The following is a 20,609-nucleotide window of genomic DNA, read 5'->3' as shown; positions in this document are numbered from 1 at the left end:
ACACACAAATGTTTCCAACAATATATAATGAACACCAGGTTTGTTGTGCCTTGTAGGCATAGGCTGCAGTGCTGCATAAAATAATAACAATAGCCTATAGCCCTAAATCTTTAAAAAGGAACACTTTAGTAACAACTACGCTAGAGAAAAATATATTGATTATCATATGTTACTTCAAATGTTTCCATTCGTTATGATGTTATGAAATGAGATTGGAGTAAAAACATGAAGCCTAATGTTTGGTGCGTTTTGCTTTTCAAATGCACAGCGCGTTTTGAATATGAAACATTCAAACGCACAGCTCGCTCCAAAATATGAAACATTATGGTTACCATATTATACATATCTACGTTTGAGTAGATATCCACAAACACAGTATTTAACAGTAAACACTGGTCTAAATATTATAATATTCAGCATATATCTAGCAACAGTTCAACTGCAATGTGCAACAATAACATTAACTAATATAATTCAGAATACATTTCTTACCTTACATCTTTCTTGTCTTAAAATCACATTCTTCTTCTTCTGAGGTAAATCCAATGTAAGCTCACGGCGTGTCTTCCAAACTCGGTAATGAGCGCGTTCGCGTTCCATGTGGACGATTTGCATGTCAATCTCTTTTGCGCGCGTGGGCGTGGTCAAATTAAAACTAATGAGCAAGGGTTTGAGAAACTGGACATCTTGTTGGTTTTATACAAATTACTTAAACAGAGAATATTTGTTTTCAGTTTGAATCCGATGATTTAAAAGTACACTTAAATGTTTATAAAGATATATGGCTCATAAATGTGTGACAAGTATTCGCTGAGTTTTGTTTCAGTTTATAGACGTGCTCAAGAAAAAAAAGTCGACGGAGAGGCAGAAAGCACACCCTGTTTATTTTCTTTATTTTACAAAAGCACAATGTTTTGATTTTTTTTGTAAGTGGACACATACAAAAGTAGACATATCACAGATTATTTTTTCATATTTCTTTTTTCTGTATGACCATAAATGACGGAGTAATTTAAGTCTATTGTGCTACTATGTGAAGAAAATCCAGCAAAACGCGCCGGAGGGTTAATAATAACTAAAGTACCTATTTATGTTACATATTTATTTTGTATGAAAACTAGCGCGTTAGTTACTTATGGATTACAAAGTAGGCTACCGTTGTCTCAGTGCTGCGCGAGCTGTCTCTCACAAACACGGACGCGCGCACACAGAGAGAGAAGATAATTGTAAAATGACAAATTGACGGGCTAAGTTTAAATTTTGTTCTTGCTTGTGTTTTTTCTGTCAAAATGTCAGAAAGCATTTTTTATTATCCATTCGTGTTTTAAAAATTTGTTAAATGACGGACGCTTTACCGTTAACACAGCCCTCATATGTCGGATTCGTCTTATTCGAACTTATAGGCTACTTGATATTCTTTTTAGAATAAGTGATTCGTTTTGCTATTATTGGGTCATGTGACAGGACTCCTGTCTATTCATTGTCAGCTGTTTTCTATAAATACGTTTGTATTAGCTAACGTTTATTCAGCTAATGTGTGTCCTGTTTAAAATGTGCAATGTTAAAATGCAAAGACAGCACGTCACAAATAGAAAATCCCATTTTTAGTATCAAAAAGATTTAGTATCATATTTGGATATTGGAATAATACATTAAGTAGCCAATTTAAAATAAATCACATGTAGACACAATGTTCCCGTTTTTTTTTTGTTTTTTTTTTTTTACTGTTTTCTAGGGGTTTCTTAATTTGAGACTAGTTGACCAGCACACATTACAGTATATGCAATGCAATATCATCATGAATAAAAAATGGTGTTGAGCAGCATTGAAACTTTGAATTCAAAACTAGAATTATGAAGATAGGCATGTGTTTGTGTGTGTCTTGCATTCTCAAAAGAATGACAAAAATATATTAAGCAAAAATGTGGTTTAATCTGATAAATTGTTGTATTTTGATGCTGTGCCAAGCTAACATGCTAGGTGAAGTCAGAAGTTTGATCAAAGAAATTAGGGATTACATCAGTGTGAATAGAAAGTAGTCAGTATAATAAAGACAAAAGAATAATAATTAGAGCCATATCCTGGCCGGAGAGGTGTGAATGTGTCCAGGGTAGACTGAAACTGAATGTGGCAGTTTTGCACCAGAAAACAATAGAGACAAAAGACTGGATACTTAGAAGATGTGAATAAACATCAGTTAGCATTTTAGAGTCTTCTCTTAATAAAACCACATGTCATGGCCTTAAAATATATTTAATAAAACTATATATACTTAATAAAAAGAGTTTTAGAGCCAATTTAAATTTTATTTTCATAAATATATTTCATAAAAAATAAAATAAAATAAAATCTAATAACTTATGACAATTCATTATTTATGACAATAATTAATTCTGACCTGACAATAAACTGCCAAGTGTCTGCTTTCAAAGCAGACCACCCATGCTTGTAATGCAAAGGCTTCATAAACTATATTTTTTTGATTACAAGCTAACAGGTTAACACATTTGCTTTCTTAATTTCTATTGTGTTATGCACTACTGGACCACGGTAGGATACATTTCTCATAGGAAAGGACACAAATTAATTAAATGACCCATGTCAGAAACTTTTTGATTTTTAACTTTCAATAATCAAGCTGTTCTGGCAAACATTATGTTCTCATTAATTTATTAAATAAAACAATTTTGCAAGATTGAACATGTAAAGGGGGTAAACCTCTGAAGCAGACACAATATATAAAAGGCAATATGACAAATAAAGCAAACAAATGGATGTTAATCATTGAAATACTACAAAACAGTAGGCATTGCAAAAAATGGCTTTGTTCATATAGATGAAAATACAATTAAAACGATAAGTTGTCAAATTAGAGTTTACATTTTTACATCACAGTAATGGAAAACTATTTATTTTGTGTCTCTCTTCCCATTATGGAATTTTTAGTGTTTCTCTCTGGATGCAAAAGGATAATGTAGCACTTTGGAGCAAATATGGCAACCAGTAATCCAAAACTGGAAGCTAAAATAGCAAATATCTCCACAGCTACTGCATATTTCCCTGGTGAGCTCACATATGCTGGAACAAATGCAATCCACACAGCACAGAAGATTAACATGCTGAAAGTGATGAACTTTGCTTCATTAAAATTATCTGGAAGATTTCTTGCTAGGAAGGCTAAAAGGAAACTTACTGCTGCCAACAGTCCAATGTATCCCAGCAACATAGAAAAACCAGCCACTGAGCCTATAGCACATTCATATACTATTTTAGAGCGGGTGTACTGGTTATTTTTATGGGGTGTTGGAGAGGCAGTTGATAGCCAGACTGCACATATCACAATCTGGAGGGCTGTCAGGACCAGAACTGTGCATCTTTGTTGAACTGCTCCAAACCATTTCATAGCTCCTTTGCCTTCTGGTCGAGAGGACTTGAACACAGCTATTACCACCATAGTCTTGACCAGGATGCTGGAGACACACAGGACAAAGCTTATGCCAAACACAGCATGTCTTAACTGACATGTCCACAGCTCCGGCTGGCCAATGAATAGCAGAACACACAGGAAACACAGTTTGAGTGACAACAGCAGCAGGAAGCTAAGCTCTGAATTGTTGGCACGTACTATGGGAGTGTTATGGTGATGAGCAAAAATTACCATCACAAGAGCACAGAAACAGGTGCCTAGCAAGGAAGCAGTGGTCAGAGAGATGCCCAGAGGTTCCTCATAGGATAGAAACTCAACTTCTTTGGGGACACACTGATCATTATCTGTATTGGACCAGAAGTCATCTGGACACACCGTGCACTCAATAGCATCTGCCATAAAGACACAAAAATTAAAGAAAAAAAAGAAAAAAGAGAAAATTCCCCTTTCATGTTATATTAAAATTTTGGAATATGATTTACCTGTTGCATTAGAAATCTCTCCATCTCCGCATGACAGGCAGTCAAAACAGCAGACAGGAAGTCCCTTCCTTGTGGCTCGCCTGGTGCCTGGGGAGCAGTTTTCGCTGCACACAGACCTTGGGGGCTGAAAGAGACATCATCTGTTTCTAATCATGTGTTTGTCATCTCTCTTACATAATGACAAATCTTATTACTTTGACTAGTATTCAGACTATATATCTGCAAAAAGTATGACATTAACATGCTGTGTTAGTTACTTTTTTTGTCTCAAAGTTCCAGTAAATTGCTTCCTCATCCAGTGTAAGCACCATCCCTGTTGCTGCCCGTTCGTTTACTACACCGATCTTGCGGATCGTTATTGACCCATCTGAGCTTGGGTGCCAGTTCAACACATCATAGATGGCTAGAGCATCGCCATTCTTATCAAATGACACATGATCCCCAAAGCCTGTAGTGAAGTTCACTTTCTGGAGGTAGTGAACCAGCTGTGCAGTTTGTAGACAGGACAGGTTTTATGTTTATCTTGAAACTGAATTAATGTAGAGTACACATTTTCCACCTATTCTATATGCCTAGAGAAAATCTGCACTATACCTATGGTTCTTACCTGCCAGGGTTTCAGGTTGATTATATCGGCACATCTGTTCCCACTGAATGGTCCTTTCCATTCCTGACACTGCATCAGTTCATGAAGCGCATGTGCCAGGGCATAAACTGCCTTATACACATTATAAGATGCCCTCAATCCTGAAACGTCAGTGTATGATGTGTCCGTGTTGGTTAGATCCTCCTGTCCTGTACACACCTTTTTTACTTGTTCTCCATCTGTCCGTTTACCCCTAGTTTCAAAACTGCACTCAAACATGTTCTCCCAGAAGATCCTCAACATATTATTTCTTTGATCATTGCTGGGACGGAGACGTAGCAGATAGTCATGAAGCCCCTGAATCTCTCCACGTCTGATAGCAATGCCCAGTGTGCCTGCCAGGAAGGGCAGGAAACGTGGAGTGTGGTATTCAAGAGAGGTGGCCCAAGCTTCACTCGCAATCCACTGCCTGCCTGTCATGTTCTGCAACACCACCTCATCCATCAAAGGTATCAGAAAGGATGAAAGAGCAAAGACAACCACCACTCTTGCTGTAGAGGCCTGAATCAATCCCATTATACGCTTAATATCTCTGGGGTTGTGATCATTGGGCAGGATTTCAGAAAAAGCAACACAATATCCAAACAGCTGCATTTCCTGCTGGAAGGACTGAGCAGCATTGATGCCATAGTCATCATTACTGTAGAGTAGACCAACCCAGGTCCATCCAAAATGTCCCAAGATCTGAACCATAGCCCGCACCTGGAAGGCATCACTGGGGATCGTTCTGAAAAAAGAGGGGTACTTTTTCCTGTCACTCAAACAGGAGCAGGTGGCGTAGTGACTAACCTAATTAGGGGAGATGGAGAGAGAGAAGAGAGCATTAGACAGAAAAATAGTGACGATCAGCAAAAAAAAATTGTAATTTAGATTTTTTATATATTATACATATGAGCGAGAAAGAAACTTCTGGAAGGCTACAAGATGACCAAAAAAAAACAAAAAAAACTGAAAAGTGCTAAAATAATGCATAAACTTTCATTTTACTTTTTGTCATCCCTTCTTACTATAGGTACTCGAAACAGCCCCAGAACACTGGAAATCGCAATGGAAGGAGTTGAACTTGCATCCCCCACAATCCCAACCACCGGAGGAGGGCCAGTGCAGTTTTGGCTGGAGAAGGACTCCTCTGTCCCACTAGCCAGGGATATGGCAGCCCGGAATGCCATTCCTAACATCACACAGTTGTCATAAAGATGGTAACCAAGAGTGATGTTAGGCAGTAGGTTGGGATTCTTATTAATCTCATCTATTGCAAAAGCCATGGTCTGTGCATGCTGAAAGCCTTCCATATTAAATCTAAAAAAATAAATAATAATAATAATAATAATAATAATAAGGATTATTATTGATATTAATAACCACGAGTCAAATTAATACAAGTATTAATACATAGCAAATGCATCAAAGTTCAAATATACAGCATTCTCAATACAGATTTTTGTCCAAGGCTGCATTACTGCTATCAACACATAATTTGCACATATTTGGTAAAAGAGGGTAAGGTGAACGCAATTCTCATTTCTTGTTCCACTACTACTTATTTTTTCCTCTCATTAATCTAATTATTATTATTATTATTACTCATATTTTAAATCTTTCTATACTTTTATAGTTATGTAGTCAGTCTGACTCACTTTTCACAGTATGGTATTTCTGGTTCCATTCTAAAGCTCAGATCTGGGAACACTGTGAAAAAGTGAACATGAAACAGGCCTCCAAGTATAACATCTCCATCCTGGTACATTCCATTCAATTTGAAGTGGCCCTGGAGCTGACAGGTACCAGATCTGAGGATGGAAGCTGCAGAGATACAGTTAAAGGACAGGTAAAGTGAAATATACAGAGTGATCCACATCTCTCTCTCTCTCTTTCTGATCCACTCACCCACTTGGCACACTAATTTATGATGAAGGTTGTGTGGGGTGTTGCTTGAAATTAGCATGCCTGCCGCATGGAAATCAGGTGTCCCTGGAAATCACAACGTCACACTCTCATCCCTCCTAACAAAGGCAAGGCAAGAAAACAGCACTGATGGTATAATGGACATTTGCATGCACAATATGTTGCTGCTCAGGGAGATTGCATGAAGGCTTATTTAAAGATGTTGAGATGAGAAACAATTGGTTTTATAGCTAAAGGATAAGAATCAATACATTTACTTGTCCATGTCTTTTACTTAAGTGTTTTTTTCTCAGAATTCCTCTAGAATGTCATTGCATTTCACTTTGACTACTACTTTTATTGCTGTGCAATAGACAGCATGATAGTGATGCTGTCAAATGGTAATGTTATTTATCAAATTGAATGATTATCGAATGCATATTTCATGGTATCTAAATGCGTAAAAAACAAAAAACAAAACAAAAAACAATAAAGTGATATAGAAAGAACATTGTTTGTACAGTTTGTATAAGTCAAGTGTTGGTCAGCTTATTTGCGTTAAATTAACTCTCAAATGACGCAAAAGATTATTAAGTAACCAGTTCCGCTTGACCTGTTCTTCAAAAGGGGGCACCCATTCATTGTCAGCTAGCATTAGCATTGCTGTTCTTTGTGTACTTCAAGTACCAGTATCACAACAACATCAAACACTGCACTGATATCTATCGATGTGATTCAACATAATAGCCTGAGTTTTTAGAGAGCGGTCTACACAATAAATAATTTACACTTGTGCATTTATCTGCACGTCTTGACACTAGAAATTTTCAAAATCAACAATTGCGTGCGGGGATCTACAAATGAACAGAAAGTGATTCATAAATGTAAGTCCACAAGACCGCAAATGCGCATGAAATGTCTGGTGTAGCCTAAAATAAATTTGGTAGATAATTACATAGTTCTGGCATGAAAATCTGAATGGTGCAGGCTGATAGGTCTTTAATTGATTGGTAGTAATCATGTCGTTATCTACATAGCAAGGCTGATTGTTGCTGTAGAATCAGCGGCCAATGAGCTCAAACATTAAAATACTTGGCACTGTTTCCTGTTACTGTCTTGCAGCGCGCTTTCAGAAACCCTCCACCTTCCCCAGCTCCACTTATATAGATCTACTACGGGGTTAATTCATGTATGTTGCATGTGCAGCAGCAAGCATGTCTTACATGCTAACAGCAATGTCTGTGAAGGTATTCGCAGTAGCAGATCTATTCCGCCAAGACCAAATACATTAACATTGCCATATCCACTACCATGCCAATCTCTGTTACCATACTAATCTCCCGAGAGTTGTCATGACAGAATGAGGGCCTTTGTGGGAATAGAATTGGTTGTAAAGGAAAGCTGTGGGAGCAGACTGTCTGGGATTAATTGATGCCAAATAAGTGTGTACAGAGAGTATGTTATTAGTTAAGTGTTTGCTGAGTTTGTCTAATGCACTTTTTTTTTTACGGTAGCCCAGTAGTGCACAACTCAACGAAATTTTACAAGCAAACATAAGTTCACAACAAAACGGAATTAAGCCAATACACAACGGAAACAAGCCACAACACAACGAAATCAAGCCACAACACAACGGGATTAAAAAAGCAAACATAAGTTCACAACACAATGAAATCAAGCTCAAACACAACAGAATTTAAAAAAGCAGACGTAAGCTCACAACACAGTGGAAACAAGCCACAACACAACATTATCAAGCCACAACACAATGGAAACAAGCCACTAATTTTAAAAGAAAACAATTGCAATGAAATCTCAATGCTGAACCTATGGGTAAAAAGTAAATACAGTTGCTAAGGTGTATAATAGTGTATGCACGTGATGTCACAGTCAGCCGGAGTTGCAATGGTTACGCCTACTGAGTGGCAAAAATACTGAGAGGTAGCATTGGTTTTCAGCGTGAATGCCGTGAAAAACACACAAAACACATCTAAAACGTGAAGAGTTTTGAAATTGACTGTACAAACAGATTTGACAAGAAATCTGAGGTATATTTTTACAGATTTCCAAAAGCTACAGAGAAGCAAATGAATCACTGTAATTTCCAGAAACAACTGGACTCCAGGTAGCGAAAGTTGGATTTGCAGTTATCATTTTGTCTCAATATGTTGAATTTTGGGGTAAAAGCATACCCTATATATTGTATTGTTATATATTGTATTGACAACTCATCATTTAAATATTTACCATTGTATATTCTGCCTAATTTGATGTTTTTAAATAAACACTGACAAGTCTTAGGGCTGGACGATATGACAATATATATATAACATTGATATAAGTGATCACCTGGTTTCCCTTCTCGTGACCGTCAGAGGGGGACAGAGCCCTACCGCACCCAGAAACGCACGGATGGAATGGCATCTTGAGAAAGACGCACTCTCACCCGTGTTGCTCTTTTAGGAAATGGGACCGTCACCAGTGCCAGAGCACACAGGGAATGACCGCGGCAACACTGAATCAGCAAACTGAAACAGTGAAGCACTCACTTCTCGCCCTCTAACCAACCGTCAAACACACGGTTTAGAGCTGTGTAAAGCGCTCGATGGTGTTTTTAGCCCAATGGCTCCTTCCAGGCAGCTAACCCTAACCTCAACCTTAAACCTACCCATCCCCTCGCTGCCTGGAAAGTGCCGTTGGGGGCTAAAAACACCAAACACCGTGTAGAGCTGTATCACGTGTTTGGGCTTACAGCACGCTGAGGCAGCTCTCATGGATGACTCATGTTCCCATTGCGGGAATATGACCATCTCGCTGTTGAGATTGAGACTCGCCTTCGCTAAAAGCGAGGGCGCAGTCCCCACCTCCAGGCCCCGCCCTAGTCTTTCTTCTGGGCTGCCTTCTGGGCTGGGTGATCTGAGGATTACAGTGAGGGGTACAGCGCCACCCCTCTACGGCCTGTTACTTCTTGTCCGTTCTTACGAGCAAGTCTTACAAAGCCTGTGGGCAAGCCGCTTCCTCCCTGCATGCCATGGCGTTGCTTCAGGTCCACCAGGCCCAGGCACTCATGAACATGCACAAGGGTAGTCTGGATCGTGAGCTCATGGATGAGCTCCGCACTGCAACCGACCTCCCTCCGGCGCACGAAGGTTGCAGCTCGCGCGATCGATACAGCGATGTCCACCCTTGTGGTCCAGGAGCGCCATCTCTGGCTCAACCTGGCTTATATGAGAGAAGCGGACATGGTTCAATTCCTGGACTCTCCCATTTCACAGGTTGGGTTATTCGGCGACGCGGTGGAGAATTTCGCCCAACAGTTCTCTGCCGCCCAGAGGCAAATGGAGGCCATCCGGCACATCCTGCCTGCTGCTGCCTTCACCCGTCCGCCGGGGGCAGATCTGCAGCCACAGCCACCTCCGCTCCCGCTGGACCATCGGTCTCGACATGGAGCTGGCTGCAGAAGGGCCGCCCTGCCCGTTCCAGGCGCTGCCAAGCCAGGTGGTAAGCGATAGCGGAAATGTTGAATCTGGACGGGCCACCCAGGGATGGGGAAATTGTTCTTGGAGTGGCCACCAATCCACTCCCTCCAGCCGATGGAGGGCCGGTTGGAGCTTTTCTGGTTATGTGTGTGTTTTTACGGGAGACCCACATTCTCAGAAAAAGAGCAAACTTCCCTATTCCTGGGTCGCCAGCCGGCACCTTGGTGCGTTTCGAGGACCCGGTCATCCGCCTTCCCACGCATCCCCTGCCGCCCAGTGGAGACAGGTAAGTGTTGCACTGTACACTCACATCCCTGTCCGCCACTTCGCTGCCCCACCTCGGGTACATCTGTGGTCTTCTAGGCCTGGGCCTGGTTCGTAGAAGCAGAAAAAGCTTCCCGACCGGTCCGGACCAGACTGTGACCATCAGACTCGGCTATGCAATTCATTATCGCTCAGCGCCCGCTCAAGTTCAGTGATAGTCATCATACTCATATGTTGAGCAGATATTCTCCTGAAGCTCAGTGATATTCATTACACCTAGTGTTGAGCAGTGCTCCTGTCTTGAGTGCGCATGTCGCTGTCCTACTGGCGAAGGACGCGATATAGCCGCTCCCTCTAACCGATATGAAGGCCAGTTTTTATAAACTCATTCTTCATGGTACCTAGTATGTGGTGGGTCGTGTCCATCTTGGACCTGTGTCACTTGAAACGGGCCCTTTCTTGAAAGCCTCCATCCAAGTGGCTAACACAGAGAGGCATTTTTCATAACCCCCCGGCCCCAAGCTTGGTCTGCAGCGTTTGACTTAAACGACATGTACTTCAGATCTCTAACCTTCCTCACCACAGGCCATCCTGTGTGTTGCATTTAAGGGGTTCAAAGTATCAGTACAGAGTCCTACTCTTCGAGTGTTCCATAGCCATTTGGGTCTTCAGGTCAACTGGGAGAGGGTATTCTCACCCACGGGCTGAGGATCTCTTTTCCGGTATGGAGGTGGACTCTGTCCAACACGCCTCTTCAAGAAGAGAGTGTGTCCGGTCGGTGCTATACAGAAGTGAGAAAGGGTCCCACTGAAAGAACTTTCAGAGGCTCCTGGGGCATATGGCTGACGCATATGCGTTTCCTCCATATGAAGACCGCTTCAGCACTGGCTTCACCGCCAAACCCTCAGCCCGTGATCAGACCTTTCGTTTCTCCGGGCCAATCGCTCCTAGAACGAGGTCCACTAACACTGACTGAGGGGCCATGTACAAAAGGCACGCTTTAACGGAGGCCTAGGCAACCTCCGACTGCATTGGCATTCATTGCCTCGAGTTGTTGCAGTTCACCTCGCTTTGAGCCACCGCTGCTCAGCGAGCTGGTACTGGTCTGAAAAGACAGCATTGCACAAGCTGCACTAAGCTTCCCTCGCATGTCACAACTCGCCCGTCAACTCCCCCTTGGAGTCAAAAGCTTCTGAAGTCACTTCATTTCACTATTTCTTCCGGCCTGCTCAATCGTGCCACCGGCGAGCCTCACGATAGCCTATGGCCAGGGAGAGTGGAGACTCCATCCCCAGGCGGTCCAGCTGGGCAGGGAACACTTCGGGGCCGCACAGTTACATCTGTTTGCCTCTCCGGATTCGTTCCTCTGCCAGTTGTGTCCGAGCGGACAACCCTTGGACAGAAACTGGCTCTCAGCTGGCCCGGGGCCCCGCAGAAATGCGTTCCCCAGTGAGCCTTTTAAAAAAGCGGCTATGCGATTCATTTGCCATTTTTATGGCAAAGTTGCACATCAGCCTCTTCATTGGACCCTGGTGCATCATCCTATAAATTGCAACCAAGTGGAAAGCCTTTGTGTTTCGATTTTTTCCCCCTCCAAACCAAGATGGCCAAGGGTCAGTCAGACATGCCATGTTGCTCTGGAATATCCACCCATTCCTTCTATCCTAGGAGACTCTTGTCTTGTACTCTTGTAAAAAAAATATTGCAGCATCAAGCAATATCACAGTAAAATTTCCCAAGTTTTGATTTTAGATTGAGAGAAAACTCTGATTAATCACATGTCCACTGTAGTGGACGTCATGCATCAAATGCTATATTTCAGCTACAATTCATAATTATAATGTGAATATTGTTTTTGAAATTTAAAACTTAAAAACTTAATCTGCAGTGACTTTTTTACTGTAAATAAATGTACTTGTATTATTATAATGTAATTTTCATTGACATCGAAAAAAGTCATGTGATTACATAATGTATGACACTTGTAATGCATTACTTTACTTGTTAGATCAAAAAGTAATCTGATTTCGTAATGCATGTTATTGTAATGCGTTTTTTTACTCATAACATCAAAAAGTAATCTGATTACATAATGCATGTTACTTGTAATGCGTTTCTTTACTCATAACATCAAAAAGTAATCTGATTACGTAATGCATGTTACTTGTAATGCGTTTCCTTACTCATAACATCAAAAAGTAATCTGATTATGTAATGTGCGTTATTGTAATGCGTTTCTTTACTCATAACATCAAAAAGTAATCTGATTACGTAATGCACATTACTTGTAGTTAATTACTTGTTAGATCAAAAAGTAATCTGATTAGGTAATGCATGTTACTTGTAACACATTACTTTACTTGTAACATCAAAAAAGTAATCTGAATGCGTTATGCATGTTACTTGTAATGCATTACCCCCAACACTGATCATTTCAGATGAGATTGAAAAAAAACGTATTGCTAGGTTTTCTCAGAGGAGGGCTATGATAGAAATGTGCATGTCCATCTTGAATATAATCAGAATGATCAGCTACTAAGGGTAAATCTACATACTCTGGTGCACTGGAGGGAGCATCTGAGTGGTTTCCACAGTTGTACCTTGACAGACTGTAGAAAATTCTGATGGAATCCACGTCCTCATGTTCTGATATCAAAGATAAGCGAAGTGCAACTTGTATGAAGTTGTATGAAGCCTTTGCAATATTTTGCATTTATATTTTTTGTATATATTTTATAGTTTTCACATGATTTGATATAATTGTATTGATTAGTTTGTTAAATTCACATACTTTATCTGTTTGATTATTGTCTTATATTTAATATAGTATATCTTAAGTTTAAACCATAACCGCATACTGTCCACTCAAGTGGACATCTGAAGATCTCTTTGAAAAATTTGTAAAAAAATAAAATAAAATCAATTCTTGTTTTTCATGCCCTAAGAGCAATAAAAACACATAGGAAAAAAATCCTGACTGAGGTTATCATAATTCATACATGAAAGGGTTAATTTATTAATAAGTATTGAATCAGCTGACAGTTTTGTTCTGACTGACCTGAAAAGCAAGAACCAGGTAAAGCAAAGGCAGAATATTCATAGATTAGATTGGATTGTTTAAATTACATCTTCAAGTTTTCCAACATTTCCACAACACTGCCGTGCAAAGGCAAAAGACTGTAACTTCGTTTTTGGTCGAAAATGAGTTATTGATATTTTTGGCACAATCAAGACCTCCTTTATCATGTGGATAAGTATTTTGAGTCAATGTTTTGGCCTAAAAAACGTGTGACATCGCTTAGAGAACCTTTAAAATTGAAATGACGGTGTAACCTGTGTACTTTGTACAGCTACCATCAGTCCCTGTAACTTCTGATGTCCCCAGAGCTTTGTCATGCACAAACGCGGTCAGAACATTTAATATGGTCTGAACCCGCTCCATCGACAAATGTGCGATATCGATCGTGAAGGATATATGCAGAGTTGACAGAAAAATATTACACATGCCGTAGCAGGAGAATAGCCTACAACAAAGAACTAAAGCCCAGCCTCACCAGGTTTGGGTACCGGACCTGGTTGAAACATTCATGCATCTAGCTGGCAGAGTTTCAAAACTGCGTCGGCGCCTTTAGCACCACCCTGAACACGGTCGAGCCAATGCTGGGCTAAGAGCCTATGTCACGGGGAGTGATAATATAATGAAACAACAAGGGTATATTTGTTTATAAAACATAATGAAGCAACAAGAGCTGGTGCATACAACATCAGACCAGCTGTTAAGCGGGTTATAGCCTACCTAATCACAGCGTCCGGAATAAATCCGCGGGACGAGCGAAGTGCACACGCACAATAATAGGACAGACAGCTGAAACCACCGCATACTGAAAAGAGCAAAAGAACGCAGAACACAGAAGGTTGTGCTATAAATGCATTAGTCGCCGAGGTAGTCCAGAACGTGCTCCCTACCGAGTCCCAAAGGGGAAGTGCCGTTCATACTTTTCGTGAACGTGCAAGGAGCACGACACCTTCGAACATGAATCTCAGGAAGCACCAGTGATAAAGGGGCTATCTCAATGTGAAAGTGGCCTATGCGCCTTTTAGGTCTACCGCTATAAACCAGTTCCCGGGTCGAATGTGCGAGGATCTTCGAGGTTTTATCGTGATCATTATGAACGCGTGCTTAGCAAGTCTTATGCCACTCGGTACCAGTTGAAGATACTCTTTACCGCTATGGAGGTATTTTGTCATGTCTAATGTATTAATAATGCCATCAGAATGCAACCAAAGCACAGGATAGCAATAAGTAGATGGCTAAGTAATTGTAAATCATACAAAATAAATGCCATGATCACTAGATTTTATACAGCTGTTACTATAATGGTTTTGTTAATGGTGATCAGCAACCAAATATTGATAATGTGGAAGTTACTTTTTGCTGACAATACAAAGGCAGAGTACAGTAACTTGACTTTTGAAATAGTGTTCAAAAGTCAAGTTTGAGCTCAAGATTTTTTTTTATGTAGATCATTTTCATTACTAAAACATCTAAATGCCATATTTCCAGTGTCCTACCTATAATTAATTTGGCGGGACAACTAAAAATCTTTAAAGTCATTTTTCTGGAGTCACGTGGTGAGGTACCAGGGAATGGCTGCGTCGTAGCAGAGCTCCGAACCCCGTCAACCTAATACTGGTTTAAAACAACTTAATCTCTCCCAAACAACACGTTACTGGACGATGGTAACTTCTTAAGTCACTAAACTTGAAATTGCTGTGAAACATGTCCATGGGGTCCAAGAAGAAGAGTGTACAAACTTGATTGCCTACAGTTACGGTGGGTGATGCTAATGTTAGCTCTGCAACAGCTAGCAATGCTAACGCTAACCAAAAAGAAGCTCCGAAGATGGACATAAGCGTTCTGTTTGCCGAAATGACTAAAATGGGAGCTATTTTGAATGGTGTTGCAGCAGATGTATCTTTTATTAAGTCAGACATGACGGAATTAAAAAACGCTGTGACTGCGACCCAAATACGGATGAGCGAGGCTGAGGGCCGCATCTCGGACGTGGAAGACAAGGTGAAGAGCATGGCTGAAGACAACAGCAAATGTGCTAAACAACTCAAGCAACTCTGGGCTCGTGTTGACGACCAGGAAAATAGAAGTCGCAGGAAGAATATTCGGCTTATTGGTGTGAAAGAAGGCATGGAAAGAGGTGGCAATATGAGTGATTTTGTGAAGAAGATACTCGCTGATGGCCTGGGGCTGCATGGAGACCAGTTTGAAATTGAAAGATGCCACCGTAGTTTGAGACCTCGCCCGGACCCTGGGCAGCCCCCTCGGATTATTCTTGTGAGATTTCTTTGTTATTCTGCACGACAGAAAGTTCTGGCTGCCGCAAAACAGAAGAAAGGTATAATATGGGAGAACTGTCACATGTAATTTTATGAGGACATGACTGCCGAGCGCACTGCGCAAAGGAAGCTATTCTCCCCGGTAATGAAAACGCTGTGGCAGCATCAGGTGAAGCACACACTTGCACATCCAGCAACACTACGATTTACATGGAAAGATGAGCAGAAGAGCTTTGACGACGTTGAGGAAGCAGAGAAATTTATACGTGATAACATTCAAGATGAGATGGAGTGATCGGTCAACAGGTTTAACTACACATATGGGGGAGAGTTGATAAGTTCTTTCAGAAGACGGGGGCAGGATCGCTGGGGCATCGCCTGGACAGCCAGAGGAGCGGAGATAGCTGTCTGTGGGACACACACGGACCAGAGATAACTTTAACTTTGCCTGGAGGGCATTTGCACTGCCATGTTTGTTTTTAGGTCAGTGCTTGTTTTGTTCTTTGATTGTTCCAGTATTGGTTTTCAAAGTGAGGTATTCTTATTTACATTTTGGTTCACACAAAGCTGTCAATATTTGTTTAATTGTTGTAGACTGGAAGATGCAGGGCTTCTATATAACCTGCCATGGTATAACAATGGGCAATATAGATGTTAATATTGTATCATGGAACATAAATGGGTGCGGCACGCCAGTCAAAAGGAAAAAATACTCAGTTGTCTTAAGTCTCATAGCACTGATGTTGCATATATTCAAGAAACACATTTTGAAAATGAAAATGAAGCCTTGAAGTTAAAAAGGAACTACATATAAACTTAAAGGTTGATAAAAACTGTAAAGGAAGATGGAGACTGAATTCAAGCATACTGCAGGATGAACAATTTGTGTCAACATTGAAGGAGGACATCAAATATTTTCTAGAGATAAATGTTGGGTCTACTAACAGGTTGGCTACAGTGTGGGATGCTCTGAAAGCGTTTGTTCATGGTAAATGCTTAGCTTTTAGCTCTAAAAAAGTTAAAGAAAATAAGGCAAAGATCCAAACTTTCGAGGAACATATAGGTACTTTGGAAAAACAAATAGCAGGGAAATTTGATGATAGTAAATTTAAAGAGATTAGTCAGCTTAAATTTAGTCTCCATGAAATCTATAACAAGAAGGCAGAGTATGCTCTTTTCCGGCTTAAAACGAATTTCTATGAGAAAGGGGAAAAATGGGAAGGTTATTGGCAAGACAACTTAAAAAAAATAGATAATCAGAATGTAATTACTGCAATCAAAAAGGATGATACATTGGTTACATCTTCCTCAGCTATTAACATGGCTTTCAAAGAGAACATGGGAGAACTGAGAACATGGAGAACATGGTTAGTAAGGATTAAATGGATGCATTTTTTGACAAAATGACAATACCAAAGATCTCACAAAATGATAAGGACAAATTGGAAACTCCTTTAACAGAGTTTGAAGTAAATAAAGCCATTGGTGCAATGAAATCTGGAAAGTCACCTGGGATAGATGGCTTTCCAGACGAATTCTACCAAAAATTTATAGACATACTCTGCCCATTTTTGACCGAAGTATTTCATGAAGCGTTTGAATATGGATCACTTCCTGAAAGTTTTAATCAGGCAGTAATATCTCTAATTCCAAAAGGCGACAAAGATTGAACTGATCCAGCCGATTATAGACCAATAAGTTTAATAAATGTCGATTGTAAAATATTATCCAAAGTGTTAGCAACAAGGTTAGAGTTTGTACTGCCACAAATTATTCATAAAGACCAGGTAGGTTTTATCAAGAACAGATCTGCGTCAGATAACATGAGAAGATTATTGCATCTCTTATGGATGAATAGAAACAATGTAAATCCTGTGTTAGCTATATCTCTGGATGCCCAGAAAGCTTTCGACAGGGTAGAGTGGAGTTTTTTGTTTACCGCCCTGGCGAAATTCGGTCTAGGTGAAAAATTTAGCAGATGGATTAGAACCTTGTATTCGGGACCAAAGGCAGCTGTGTTTACAAATGGGGTACTTTCTCCATTTTTTTATATTTCCAGATCAACCCGCCAAGGGTGTAGTTTAAGTCCACTGTTATTCACTATCTTTTTAGAGCCATTGGCTATTCAAATTAGAGAAAACTCAAGAATTAAGGGTGTATTCGCTGGGGGCAGGGAACACAAATTGTTTTTGTACGCAGATGACATTTTGGTATTAAGTCATCTTACTTGAAGTTATTGATTACAACTATTCGTTGTTCTCTGGGTACAAAATTAATTGGCATAAGTCTGAGGTGATGCCAGTCTCACAAGCTTGCACTCATAGTTTATTAACTGGTTTCAATTTTAGGTGGTTGGATAAAGGAATGAAATATCTTGGAATTGAATTGAACCCAAATATTGATGATATTATGGCTGACAATATGGGAAAAATGCTCAACAAAATTAAGACTAACTTGGATAAATGGAGTAAGTTAAATTTAACATTATGGGGGAAAGTAAACACAGTGAAAATGGTCATAGCCCATCTTATCAATTATTATACTGGAATGTTACCTATGTGCATACCACAGCCAATACTAATAAGTTACAATAACATGATAAAACACTTTCTTTGTGTAACCCTAGTACGGGTAAGTACACACTAGGTTAGTTTGAATGAATATACAATTACCCCTAATAAAAATAATTCACCTTAAAAAAAAAAGTTGGAATCACGACAACAAGGATTGGCATACAGAAATTACAACTTGTATTAATTGAACAACAATTGAAATAAACAATTACAATAAACCAGTGTGTGGGTGCGTTATCAGTGTACGTGTATGACTTAAGCCATCAAGGATCACCAGTTCTGTTCACTCAAGTTCACGTTACTGAGCTCAGATTAGTTCAAAAATGAAATTTCCTTTGCCTTTAAAATCAAAGGAATTTTCCTGGCAGATGAAATCCGTGGGTTGTAAGTTTATGTACAATCCTACCACATGCTGGAAGGCAAGGATCGAAGCACAATGCACAATCGAAGATCACCTCAAGATCACCAAAATCAAGCTGGGTGGCTCGCCATCTTCCATCCGGAAGAGAGAAGTCAAGGAAAACCAAAAACCTGGCCTGCATAGGAACAGGCACATGAATGTTAATCAAATAGTCTGTCAAAAACATTAATACCAAATGCACAAATTTAGATTTTCAATAACTCAGTTCCCGAATTCACATAACATTAAGTGAAAATGAACACGTACATGTTTATCACATATTAATCAGATCATTAACTCATATATAAGTCAAAATTAGTCAATATAATACTTTACAGATAATTGTAAACAAAAATGTACAAAAATGTTATTTTGTTTTGTTAGAACACATCAGCAGTTAATCGCAATATTAACTTGCACATTTGTAATATAGCAATTAGCATCTTGCCATTGCACAAGTGTAAACAAAATGCATCACTCCTCAGTAATCACACACAGTTCGGTTAAATCAACCTTATATCAATTAAGTGTAGCACAAAACAATAAATAAAACATTAAACATAAACATAAACATGAATCTAGTCTCCAATCGTACATATGATTCATAAATGAGCACTCACCAAGATTCAATGAATGTTCTTTTGTTCCCGAAATCAACAAGAAATGAAAATTACAAATCTTCTGTACCTCTTTCTGAATGCATATACTCTTTTCTTCTACTCATAATCAAGTTTTAACCCACAAATAATTTATGCAGCTTTTCTTAGCACTCTTCGCAATTATCAGCGTCTTCCACTGCATTCTCAAAAAACACGCACAAGCATAGCAGGGCGGAGCTTGAATACGTTTAACCAATCACAATTCCCTGTTCATGACCGCTCAACAATTGCTAGGCAGATTTACTCAATGCAGGTTATATTCAGCATAATATATAGGCCTATAGGTATAATACTAATGCAGTATAATTGGAGGAGTAACATAAAATACAATAATATGACAATATGAATAATAATATAGGCTATTAACATTTGAAGTTATAAGAATTTCATTCCTATAAGACTTCTTATGGGGGTTACATCCTCCTCCTCTGAATCAACATGAGTCTCTTCATGTTACTAAACTACATCGCAGTTTGAGATTGTAGGATTTCTTAAGCTACCATCCTGTGTTGCCACAAAGGTGTCAATTACTGCTTGATGAAACCCTTCCAGTAATGTCTGTGCAAAAGAGATTATAGGTTTCCCTAATGTCGGGTAATGAAACAATCCTGGAGGTCTACGGATTCTTTCTGATCTGCGCACAGTACATTCGCTTGATGGTTCATTTGGAGGGATTTCAGCATTATTTCCAGGTTCCATCACTTCAGAGTTTTTTTTGTCAACACTAATGTCAGGTGGACTGTTTTGTACCAGCAAATCCAACTCAACTGGAAGTTCAGGTGAGATCTCATTTCCTCTGCTCACAGATGTCTCAAGTGAGTCTCCCTCTTCAACTCTGATCGAAGCTTCGTCTTTTGTTTGATTTGCAATAACTGTATCTTCAAAATTAATTTCCTCAACAGTTTTGGCAGGTAAGGGTTGGTCTTTTGTACTCAGGCCTGGAGAAGCCGCAAGTGGGATTACTTCCGACTCATCTTTTTTTACAGGCTCATCTGGAATAGTGTGGCTCCAGGGTACTTCACATGACTCCTCAATTCCCTCACTTGTGAGAGTTGGCATGATGAATGTATGCTGCCAGTAATCTTCATCATCCTCTGATTCAGGTTTGTCAGACTGAATACAATCCTGCCTTGTCTTCGGCTTCCTAGCTTGAATAACTACTTCTGCTGTCTCTTTTGTTTCAGGGAGAAATCCACAAGGAAGAAGGTGATCACGGTGCAGTGTCCGTACAGGTTCCTCCGCATTCTCAGGCTTAACGGAGTACACGGGCAAGTCTCCCATACGCTTGGTCACAATGTAAATGGTAGATTCCCACCGATCAGCAAGTTTGTGTTTGTTACGTAAGCGCAAGTTTCTGACTAAAACTCTGTCTCCTTTCTCCAAAGTGGACTCTCGAACAACCTTATCAAAGCGTTTCTTGTTCTTTTCAGCTACTTTCTTTGC

General features: G+C 39.9%; 1 protein-coding gene across 1 annotated transcript; it reads right to left on the bottom strand.

Annotated features, from left to right (window-relative positions):
• Window positions 1-2,905: 2,905 nt before the first annotated feature.
• Window positions 2,906-6,413, bottom strand: LOC311089694 (extracellular calcium-sensing receptor-like; the record flags this gene model as incomplete). Its single annotated transcript, XM_084124590.1, has 6 exons — window positions 2,906-3,819; window positions 3,910-4,033; window positions 4,167-4,394; window positions 4,517-5,344; window positions 5,563-5,854; window positions 6,193-6,413. 6 exons carry the CDS (start codon window positions 6,411-6,413, stop codon window positions 2,906-2,908), a joined length of 2,607 nt encoding a protein of 868 aa, XP_083980716.1.
• Between the last annotated feature and the right edge of the window lie 14,196 nt (window positions 6,414-20,609).

The sequence above is a fragment of the Abramis brama genome (assembly GCF_963993115.1).
Source record: "Abramis brama genome assembly, chromosome: 9".
NCBI classification, from domain to species: Eukaryota; Metazoa; Chordata; class Actinopteri; order Cypriniformes; family Leuciscidae; genus Abramis; species Abramis brama.
Note: the sequence above shows the minus strand (reverse complement) of the source record. Positions and strands in the feature narration are given on the sequence as shown.